Source organism: Salvia hispanica, chromosome 3 (genome assembly GCF_023119035.1).
Source record: "Salvia hispanica cultivar TCC Black 2014 chromosome 3, UniMelb_Shisp_WGS_1.0, whole genome shotgun sequence".
In the NCBI taxonomy this organism is placed as follows: Eukaryota; Viridiplantae; Streptophyta; class Magnoliopsida; order Lamiales; family Lamiaceae; genus Salvia; species Salvia hispanica.
In genome coordinates, this window is record NC_062967.1 from 3,057,896 (window position 1) to 3,069,760 (window position 11,865).

Consider the following 11,865-nt stretch of genomic DNA (forward strand, 5'->3'; position numbering starts at 1 on the left):
TATAGGTAGTTGACATGCATAGTTGATATTAAAAAAGGGAGATAACTAAATCTTAGCAACTAATTTTCAAATGAGAAATATTACCAAACAACCAGAGTGCAAAATATTTCATGCTTTAATTTGGAGAAATAAAAGAGAGAGACACGTAACATTTGCCTCAAAAGCAGAATTCTTTACGTATTTTCCGTTCTTTTCATACTTGATAAATCATCCAACAACAATAAAAAAATTGTACATTTAACATTTCTTCAATATCGAGAATATCGAATATAAACAACTCGTATTAAAATGTCAACAACTAACAAATAACACTTATAATTGACATATCAATACCGAAAATATCGAATGTCAACAACTCGTATTAAAATGTCAACAACTAAAAAATAACACTTACAATTGACATATCAATACCGAGAATATTGAATGTCAACAACTCGTATTAAAATGTCATCAACTAAAAAATAAGACTTATAATTCACATATCAATAGCCGAGAATATCGAATGTCAACAACTCGTATTAAAATGTCAACAACTAAAAAATAACACTTATAATTCACATATCAATAGCCAAAATATCAAATGTCAACAATTAAAACAAAGTTGAGATATCACAGTTAACAGGAATATCATTATTTAGGTGAATCTCCATCCCCATCATCATCCATACATCAATCATTCAAGCAAGAAAAAACAACAAAAACAAAAAAAGCAACAAAATCCGAGGGGAAAGAGGAAGAATATGTATAAAAATCAATACAAAATCAATCGGATCAAGGTTGCTGCTATCAAAATCTAAACGAGAAAAATGAAATGAGATTAGAAATTAAATTACATGTGTGTCCAAATACGATCTGCGAATTCCAGAAAGCGCCCTTCGCCGGGAGGAGATTGCGGCAGAGCTCCCGCCGGCGACATTCTCCGACATGTGGACGCCGGTCGCGTAGGCGTTTCTCGCCTGAATCGCGTATTTCCGATCTTGCCTTATCCTCGTTCACGAATCTCTGAATTCCAGCTTCTCGAACCCCCATTCCCTGTGTTTTCCCTAAATTTCACCGAATTAGGTTTTCAATTAACGCGAATTGAACATTCAGATCATCAATTGATTCAATTCAGTTGCTGATTCAGCTTCTCGAATACCGCCATTTCCTCGACGGCGTCGAAAACGCCGATTCCTTCAGCTTCAACGGTGAAGGATCGAAGCGCGCTCGTGAAAGCTCTCTCCACCTATCCGGAATATCTAAGAAACAAAGCTTCCGATGAGAAATCAGCGAAATGACGAAGAATTTCGAAGGATTGATCTGGTTGAGAGAGAAGAATGATGATTGGATCACCGCATCGACTCTCTGGGTGGCCATCTTCTTCATCCCTAATTAAAACATAAAATTACTATTCTGCCCTTTCATATTAAATTAATCTAAAAATATTTATTATGTGGCAAAATCTGGACCACTCATTTAATAAAAATGAGTGGCTGATATTGCATCTCATTTCTCAATTAGCCTAAATAATCTCACATCCTATATATATATATATATATATATATATATATATATATATATATATATATATATATATATATATATATACACACACTACATAGCTTATGTGAGCATCATGCTCATATAATGCAAGTTAGCATTTTTATTTATAAAAATCAAGTTTGATTTGTTATTTTACTCATTTATTTAACGTTATAAAGAAAACGATTATCATGGACACTTTCTCAATAAAAATTAATCTTAGCTTCAAATTCATTTGTAGTACTACAATTAATTTTATCCTTTACTTTTTTTACAGCAATTCAAACTCTTCAAATAATATTTTGTAAAAATTAAGGATATTTGAGTAAATTAGTAAGTACTACTATGTGTTTATATGTACACAAAATTAATAAGAACATTTTTTTTGCTTCGATTGAATCTTTATGTATCTAGACATTAGATAGTTTTCTTAACATTTAATTGGAACCAGTACATGCATATGCTAATTTCTACTAGAGGCGGCAAAATCCATTTAAAGCTGCCCTTTTCATAAATCATAACCCCACCTCATTAATTGATAGCCTTTTGTATTTTTTTAATTTCTTCATCTTCTTAATGTTTCACATTTCATAATATTCAGTCAAGTCAAGGTAAACGCTACCGTCGCTACATGAGAGAGAAATGTGTGACAAATGAGTGAGAGAGAAAAGCCAAAAATGATATTTTCGTTTAAAAAATGAAAAATGACTTCATACCTATTTATAGATAATTTTAGAGACCAACGGTAATATTATTTTTGCTTTCAAAAGCTAAATATGACCTTTTCATCTAAAATGGAATATGGAAATTGAAAAATTACTCCTAATTTCTAACTATATAGTCAATCAAGTGTATAGGAAATTTATGGAAGTTTCCGTTTTCTTTCCTTTTGATTTCGCTTTAAATGTATTACTCCATCCGTCCCGCTTCAGCAGTCTCATTGACTTTTCTGCCTTTTTTTTGTAAAAATGATAAAAAATAGTTAAATTGGAGAAATGGTAAAGTAAGAGAGACAATAATGTAGATAAGACTCTTCTTTATATTATTCTCTCTTTTAACTTATCATTTCTCCTCTTTAACTATTTTTTATCATTTTTACAAAACAAAAAGGCAGAAAAATCAATGGGACTGTTAAAGCGGGACGGAAGGAGTACTACTTAGTATCAACTTTTATTATTATTTGTGGTAGCTGGTATGATATGATCCATGCATTAAATGCTAGGTTATCTACTCCCACAGTTCTGAAATAGGAGTAATCATTTGATTCGACATAAATTTTAAAAAATAGAAAGAAAAGTGAATAAAAAAATTAATGAATTATGAGTCTCATTTATACTGTATTAGTTTTATAAAAAAATATGAATGATCTAGAAGGACAGACCAAAATGAAGAAATGAAGAAATAGAAGCCAATTTCATCTAAGATTTGTGCCTTTTAGAGCCTTGAATTTGATATAGACCAGCTAACCACTAACTTATACTCACATGTTGCTGGAATCTGACAAATCATGTTTTGTCGATTTATTATCAGACAAAAATAGACTTTTCAAGTCCAATATTCAATATTCATTCAAAATCTAATGCATGTGTGTCAAATTTCATCTCATTTCCTCCCTAAATTTGCAAATGAGAATATGAGAGAAAAAATATGGCATCAACTACTCAATTTTAACTATAAAACTGTAGTTCGGTAACTATAACGAGGACTGTTGATGAAGATATAACCTAGTAACTATACTCAAAATAATAATCATCATCATCCAAAATTTGAGAGCTCAAATAACTGCACAAGATGAAGTTGGAGGCTCCCATGGTAGCCATTTGCCCTCTTGTTGTTTTGCTTCTCTTGCTGAACAGCGCCACGGTGCAGAGCACACCTTTCCCTGTAAGTGTTGGAGTGGTGGTTGACATGGACGATTATGTCGGGAAAATGGGGTTGAACTGCATCACTATGGCACTCTCTGATTTCTACACAAAACATGGCCATTACCAGACCAGGCTGGTCCTTACCAAGAGAGACTCCAAGAAAGATGTTGTCGGAGCAGCTGCAGCAGGTACTAATACTACTAAATCAACCTACTTATTAAACTCGCAGGTTCGCTGAATATACAATCAGTAAGGCCTAACTGCGAGATGATTTTCAATTGAACATGGGAAACTTTACTTACTGTGTCTGTTTTGTTCTTTTTTGCTGTTTTGGCCAGTCCCGCCGGCCTCCGGTACCAACACTCTGCAACCACAGAAAAAGCAAAGTCTATTACTCTTGTCATGTTAATCGAAACATGTTTGCTGCACATATATATGTAGCTGTGAGCCTGTGATAATCAGACATGTATGATAAGTTTATCTTCTTCTTAGCTGCATCTCTATTTAAGCGGAACTTGCTTGCCCTGAACAATATACTATGCCTTCCAACATTTTAACAGTAAAATGACAGAACAACTTATTTGCATTCCTTGCATGGTTGAAACTTGAAAGCTTGTACATAAGCATCAGAAACTGATGGTTAATGTTTTACTAATAGTTAAAGATTACAGCTTAATCGCCATAATACTTGGACTTAGAGAATGAAATCAATATCAAAATGTCATCATCAACAAATAGATTTCTTCTATAAACTGCTTAAAATTTGCCACTGGATGGCTAAAGTTCAAAAGAAGAACAGAATCTGTATTCTTTTCACATTTTCATGCCTGACTGATGCACTGTGAAAAAAAATGTAATCTGACTTACTTTTTCTTGCAACTAAATTATAAATGCAGCTCTAGATTTACTGAAGAATGTCCAAGTGCAAGCGATTATAGGTCCGTTGTCCTCGATGCAGACACCTTTTATAATACATCTTGGGAACAAATCCCAAGTACCAATCATAACATTTTCAGCTTCAAGTCCGTCTCTCTTGTCAATCCAAAGTCCATACTTTGTTCGCGCTTCCTTAGGTGACTCTTTCCAAGTAACGGCCATAGCTGCAATAGTCCAAGCCTATGGATGGAGAGAGGTTGTGCCTATCTGTGTGGATAATGAGTTCGGACATGGGATTATGCCATTTTTAGCAGATAGTTTGGAAAAAGTAAATGTGCGCATACCTTACAGGAGTGTCATACCATCATTCGCAACAGATGATCAGATTGATGCAGAGCTTTCCATGCTAATGACAAACCAAACTAGAGTTTTCATTGTCCACATGAGGACCACTCTTGGTTCTCGCCTGTTCAGCAAAGCTAAACAACTGGGAATGATGAGTGAAGACTATGTGTGGATAATAACTGATGGCATGACAAACGAGTTAACTTCAATGGATCGTTCAGTTATAGAAGAAGATATGCAAGGAGTTGTAGGTGTAAAACCTCATATTCCAAAATCAGGAGAGCTGCATAAAGTCAAAGTCAAATACAAGAAAGAGATTCAGCAGCAAGACCCAACAAATCAAGATCTGGACTTAAATATCTTTGGACTCTGGGCTTACGACTCTGCAGTTGCACTAGCAATGGCAGTAGAAAAGGCAGGAATAAGAAATGCTACGTTTCTGAAGAAGGCAGGTGATTCCACAACACCAACAGATCTTGAAGGCTTTGGAATCTCAGCCGTTGGAACTGAACTGATTCAGGCATTGTCAAATGTCACTTTCAAAGGCCTTGCTGGAGACTTTAAACTAGTTAAGGGACAACTCGAATCACCTCCTTACCAGATAATCAATGTGATTGGTGAAGGAGCCCGCGTTGCAGGATATTGGACAAAAGAAAATGGAATTGTTAGAGAACTCAACTTTGCAAAATCTACCAAAAATATGCATTCCACTTCCATGTCCAACATCGGATTCATTATGTGGCCAGGTGATAGAAAAAATCCACCCAAGGGTTGGGTCACTCCGACCAATGGGAAGAAGTTAAGAATCGGAGTACCTGTAAGGGTTGGTTTCTCTGAGTTCATGCATATCACTTGGAACTCCGATAATTCTACAAAAGTGGAAGGTTACTGCAAGGATGTTTTTGATATGGTGATCGAAGCACTACCATATGGCGTGCAGTATGAGTATTTTCCTTATGCTACATCTGACCATACAATGGCCGGCAGTTATGACGAGTTTGTGTATGCAGTACACCAAGGAGTAAGTATCTTTCTACTAACGATTCAAAAACACCAAAGCACCACATTTTCATACTTAACCTTTCTATTCCATGGGCAGGAATTTGATGCTGCAGTTGGAGATGTAACTATCGTAGCAAATAGGTCAAAGTATGTCGATTTCACCCTGCCTTATACAGAATCTGGTGTAATAATGGTTGTACCCATTAAAAACGACCAAAGCAAAAAAGCATGGGTATTTCTAAAGCCACTGACATGGAAACTTTGGTTGACAAGCTTTTGCTCGTTCGTTTTCATGGGCTTCCTTATTTGGATTCTAGAACATCGGATCAATGAAGATTTCAGGGGCCCTCTTTGGCATCAAGTAGGCACGATATTTTGGTTTGCCTTTTCAACAATGGTGTTCGCTAACAGTAAGTTAAATATTTTCTAGCATTACACATACATTACACTAATCTAACAAGTAATTTATATTGGTTTAATTTTGTAGGGGAGAGAGTGATAAGCAACTTGTCTAGGTTTCTGCTGATCATATGGTTCTTGGTGGTTCTGATACTAACGCAGAGCTACACAGCTAGTCTTACTTCCATGTTGACAGTCCAAGAGCTGAAACCCACTATCACAGATGTCAATGAGCTTATAAGAAACAAAGAAACTGTGGGCTACCATAATGGGTCATTTGTTTTTGAACTTCTGAAAGGATTGAACTTTGACAAATCCAGACTTTTAGCATATAGCTCCCCCGAGGATATGCATGAACTTTTCAGGAAAGGTAGTGCAAAGGTGGTATATCTGCTGCTTTTGACGAAGATACCATATGTCAAGCTTTTCTCGCTAAATACTGCTCAAAATACATCATGTTTGGGCCAACGTACAAGACAGATGGTTTTGGTTTTGCAGATATCACATACCCTTCTCATTGATATATCCATATACTACACGTACTTATTTTTTTTAAATGTAATGTGTGCAGGCCTTTCCTCTAGGATTCCACTAGTGCCTGATATTTCAAGAGCTATATTAAATGTTACCGAGGGAAAGAAGATGATGGAGATTGAGAAGAATTGGTTCGAAAACGATACCAAATGTGCAGATTTTATTGAGTTTTCCTCATCAAACAGTCTTGGGATAGAAAGCTTCTTGGGGGCTCTTCATGATTGTAGGTATAGCTGGAGTTTTAGCCTTGATAATCTATGTGACTAGATTTCTCTACGAGAATTGGCATGTTGTGGCGTCGAGGTTCTGACGCAGAGACAACGCTAGCTAGCAAATCACTGGAGTTACTCCAGAGGTTCAACAGCAAAGACCTCACTAGTCATGAGCCCTTCAAGAAAGGAATCTGAAGAGTGAATCACAATGGTTGCGGATGTGATTGTGCGAGAATAGTGATGGAACTTTCCAACGAGTATTTCCATCCAAACCCATCAACACTCTCGTACAACTCACCAGGCAACAACGGCCCACCAAGTCGTATGTCTTCAAGTCCTGAAGCGCAAGCAGGATGCTCCACGATAAGGCACGAAGGAGAAGAGTCTAATGTTATAGAACAAGACCAAGACCAAGACCAGCAATCAGCTCAACCGTGGCTCAGGAAACTCACTAAGACAGTTGGCTCATATAAATGGGATTTATCCAAGCACCAAGGGCGCGGATAAAGGCAATAGATTTGCAATTCTGGAAACAAACATGTCACATATGTATTCACAGAAGCATATGCGCTTAGATGCACCATTGACAATGTTGTAGAACAAAACTTACCCCATTTCGTAACCACAGCTTCCACTTTTTAACTACATATCTTTCCGCTATCTTCGGCAACATCTATTTTCTTCACGGGGTAGTCCTAAAAAAAATAAAGTTTGCAAGGATAAAAGTTTACTTATATTATGCCACACAACACCTCTCTATGCAATCCCTTACATTGTGTTAACAAAGTTAATATTGGGAATTTCTTTTAGTCTTTGTTTCAGCATTTTAAAATATGGAATGCCAATATGAAAATTGTGTCTTAACAAAGATTGCAGAGCAAAACTTACTAGCATATTTTCAATCACAACTTCCACCTTTAACTCCATATCTTTCCACTAGCTTCTGAACAGTCATTGAAATTGCTCTCTTCACGGCGGCTCCTCATCTATGTTTGAAGAAGGCTGAGTCCTATTAAAATGAAATTTTGCAAGGATGAAAAATTTACTTATGTCACAGACTCACAAACCACTCTCCATCCCTCACATTCGCAACGAGATTTTTGGAGAGAGAATCACAAATCACAAATCACAAATAACAGAAGCGAGAATTGAGTAGTAACAAAGTTAATTTCCAGAATTTCTTTAGCATTCGTCTCGGCATTTTATCAAACAGGTTATGGATTGTCATATAAACGACCACAGCAACATAAATGGAAACACAAACCTTTTCTCGCGCATATTTATCATTCTTCCTTTGAAAAATTTCCGTTGGCTAGCTCATCAGTGTTAAGTCTGGGTAATGGCTTAGTAAAATTAAAATATTCAGCTAACAATATACAGATTTGGTAGAACTCAATCGAAGAATATTAGCCTACAAAATTGTACTACTATGTATTTTGATAAAACATAATTTTGACTTTTCAGAAGAAATTTCCACTGAATTTTCACATATACAATCCTATTGGGAAATTTTTAAGTAATTTTCACTTGAACATAACACTGTTTACTCTAAGTAAAGCCATATTACACACTTAATCATTCCATACTCCAAAGCATATTATAAAAAAAATCGAAGCTCTTATTATATTTTTCATATAAATAGTGAAGTACTTGTCTTGACAGCATCAAACTGACTCAGATATTATTAGAGAAACACAACAACTATGAATACTATAATTGCAAATGCAAGTATATAAGATAATCCCTTGACTTCACATTAGTAAACTCCAATTATAGTCTCAAGTTTCAACCTTCTTCAAGCAAAATAGCTCACTTGTGGGTCCCACACAACTACAACTTCTCAAATTTATCCTAATTCCTATATATACATTCCAACACATTTGCATCATCAATATCCCATACATCTCAATTCTTGATATACATAGATGGAGAAAAGAAACCATAACATTCCCATCTTGTGCATCTTCCACTACTTATTGTTATCTAACATAAATTTGAGCCCAAAAATGGCAGCTGCACAAACCATCCCCATAAAAGTAGGTGTAATCTTGACATGGATGGCTACGGAGAGATGGCCTTCAACTGCCTATCCATGGCCCTTTCCGACTTCTATTCCACCCACTCTCACTACAAGACTCGCCTCCGCCTCACCACCCGACCCCCAAAAGCCGACATCATTGGCGCCGGGCCGCAGGTGAAGCTCTATTCCTCTATCATAGCATTTGGTCATAATAATAGGCATGATTGATAAAATAATCCAACTTACTCAAATGTTTGGTTTGCATGATTATTTAATCATCCTCCAATCATATTTAACCAAATTGATGATCTTGAAAAGTGCAGGCCTAGACCTACTCAAGAATGTGCAAGTGCAAGTCCCTACTAGGCCCAACATTCTCCACACAGGCCAGCTTCCTCATCTCTCTAGGAGACAAATCCCAGGTCCCCATCATCTCCTTCTCCGCCACAAGCCCTTCCCTCTCCTCCACCCGAAGCCCCTACTTCGTCCGCGCCACTCTCAGCGATGCCTCCCAAGTAGACGCCATAGGCGACCTCGTAGAGGCCTTTGGTGGCGAAGTCGTCCCCATCTACGAGAGAACGACTTCGGAGAAGGCATCATGCCTTACCTCAGCGACGCCTCGGCCGCGCCAACGCCCAGATACCTTACAGGAGCGTCATCCCGCCTCCGCCACCGACGACCAGATCGAGGCCGAGCTCTACAAGCTCATGACCATGCAGACCAGAGTGTTTGTGGTCCACATGATGAGCCCCCTCGCGTCTCGCCTCTTCCTTATCGCGCACAGGGTCGGCCTGATGAGCCCGGATTGCGCGTGGATCGTGACGAATGGGGTCACCAACGAGCTCGAGTACCTGGATAGATCTGTGCTGGATTCCATGCTGGGAGTTGTTGGAGTGAGGCATTATGTCCCGAGGAGTAAAGAGCTTAAGAGCTTGAAACTCGGTTTAGTAAACAAGTGCTTGTTGGTGATAAGTTGAGCATTTTTGGGCTGTGGGCTTATGATGCAGCCACTGCATTAGCTATAGCAGCAGAGAAGGCAGAGCTTAAAGATGTTAACTACATACAAAAATCGACGAACTCAACAGATCTCAAGGATTTGGAGTGTCGGTGGTGGGCCGAGCCTCATCAAGGCCTTGTCGAACACAACATTCACAGGGCTCGGGAGCTTCAGGCTGGCCGATGGGGAGCTGAGGCGCCCCCTGTCGAGATTGTCAACTTCGTAGGCCATGGAGTTCGGGCTTGGATATTGGACTAAAGAGAGTGGGATTGTCAAAGAACTCAACGCTAAAAGCGCAATACGATGCAGATTCAACTACCAAATCGAGGCTTGGATCGATCATCCGCCGGAGACACGACGTCTTGGCCTAGAGGTTGGGTGATCCCAACCAATAAAAAGAAGTTGAGAGTTGGAGGCCGTGAAAGTAACCCAGGTTGTAGAGCATGGAATCCGACAATTCTACAAGAGTGGGGGGTTTGCATAGATGTTTTTGGGTTGAGGGCCCAAATTCCCTTTTGGTGTGAGTTTGAATAATCCTTTTTGATATCCCTTCGCATTTTGGGAATTACAAAGCCGACCATCAAGTATTCCTCGGGGGAAGATCTTCCCCTTTTTTCTGGCATATAACTACAAGATAGATGAATTATCCGCCTAAAACGTTTCTAACATGATGAAGGGCGAACTATGATATTTTTTGAGATGGATTGTGGCGACGGTCGCGACGGATTTCCCTCCCCCTACCACCCGGGCGGGCCATGATCGTGCCAATGAGAGATGACAAGAGGAAGAATGCATGGATTTTCTAACCCCCCGATTTGGGGCGTGGGTGACCTTCGCTGTCGTCTTCATCGTTCTTGACTGACCCGAGCACCGGATCAACGGACTTGGGGGGTTCGGTACCAATTTGATGATTTTTGGGTTCTCCTTTTTCAACCATGGTTTTCTAAAAATTTCACTTTTCTCCATTCACCCTCACTTAAAAATTTTTTTTGGTCCATCCAAATTTTTTATATCTTTTATAACTACGTTTCCTTTTTTTTTTATCTTTTTACTTTCCAATTTTAAGAAACTCGTGTATGAAGAGGGGAGGGTTGGAGCAACCCCGTAAAGGATGGTGTTGGTCTATGGTTTCTGGCCCCGATCCGACAGAGTACCCGGGGAGCACTCGATGCTCACCGTTCGAACCCGACCGAGGACCGAGGGGTTCCCCGATCAGAACAAAAACGTCGGATACATGCGGGATCATTCGTGTTAGGTTCCTCAAGAAGATGAATTTTGACGAGTCGCGCTCGTAAATCACCCCCAGGCTCGGGCCCCCGGCCGTGTTGCGCTTCCATGAAGTCCCCACATAAAGCCTTCCTAGGGAAATACTGCCCCAAAAACACCATGATCGGACCCTAAAAAGGCCCAAAGGGTTTTGGGGATTATGTTTTTTTTATCAAAAACCCAAGGGATTTTTAGGGTAGATAACCATCATCTTAAAATTATCGCATGACCTAAAATACGTGTTTATTTATCTTTTCCCACCAAACTGCTCTAAGTTAATTTTAGTTACAGTTTTGTTTTTTTGCTAGCTAGCCATATAACATGTGGGTTTTTTTAAATTTAGGTGTTCCCCTCGGTTCCCCAGGTGAAGGGCGTTTTTCCCAAATTTTTAACGTGACAGAGGGGCGAAAATGGCGGAGATGGAGAGGAAATGGTTGGGAGGGGGAAGAATTTTTTGGATTCAAGAGTTGGGGGCCTAAGAATCTAGGGGTTGGGGGCTTCTGGGGTTTGTTCTTGATCGTGGGGTGGTGGGGATGGGGTGTTGATTTTTTTTGTGGGAAAATTTGTGCGTGAGAATTTGGGGGAATGTGATCCTAATGCCAGATGGGCAAAGGATAGTGGAATTGATGCCTTTTAGATAAAGAAAGAATAGTCATACTTTTAAAAAAGATGGATTGTGTGGAGGTGATTGTGGTGGACAGAGTCCTTTACTTGTGTCGATGGCCTCTCCTCGAACCGATGGGCCGCCGAGCCCGGTTAGCGCTCGAGCTTCGGTTTCCGAGCCCGTCCAAAGACGAGAGATTGAGCTTTACTTATCTCAAAGGAAAT

At 39.0% G+C, this 11,865-nt stretch overlaps 2 protein-coding genes across 2 annotated transcripts in view; one reads left to right on the forward strand and one right to left on the reverse strand.

Moving 5' to 3' along the window:
- The first annotated feature begins 3,135 nt into the window (after positions 1 to 3,135).
- LOC125215156 (glutamate receptor 2.8-like) lies at positions 3,136 to 6,949 on the forward strand. The gene is given in 9 exon segments (XM_048116486.1): positions 3,136 to 3,574; positions 4,283 to 5,628; positions 5,707 to 6,019; positions 6,097 to 6,384; positions 6,387 to 6,502; positions 6,580 to 6,592; positions 6,595 to 6,746; positions 6,748 to 6,843; positions 6,845 to 6,949. Coding segments are annotated over 9 exon segments (2,691 nt in total). The 5' UTR covers positions 3,136 to 3,312.
- Positions 6,950 to 9,852: 2,903 nt separating this feature from the next.
- Positions 9,853 to 11,865, reverse strand: part of LOC125215172 (glutamate receptor 2.1-like) — a 3,244-nt gene continuing 1,231 nt past the window's right edge. The window contains exon 3 of the mRNA XM_048116507.1: positions 9,853 to 10,058. Within this exon, the coding sequence (XP_047972464.1) occupies positions 9,853 to 10,058 (206 nt within the window). The remainder of the gene's footprint in view (positions 10,059 to 11,865) is intronic.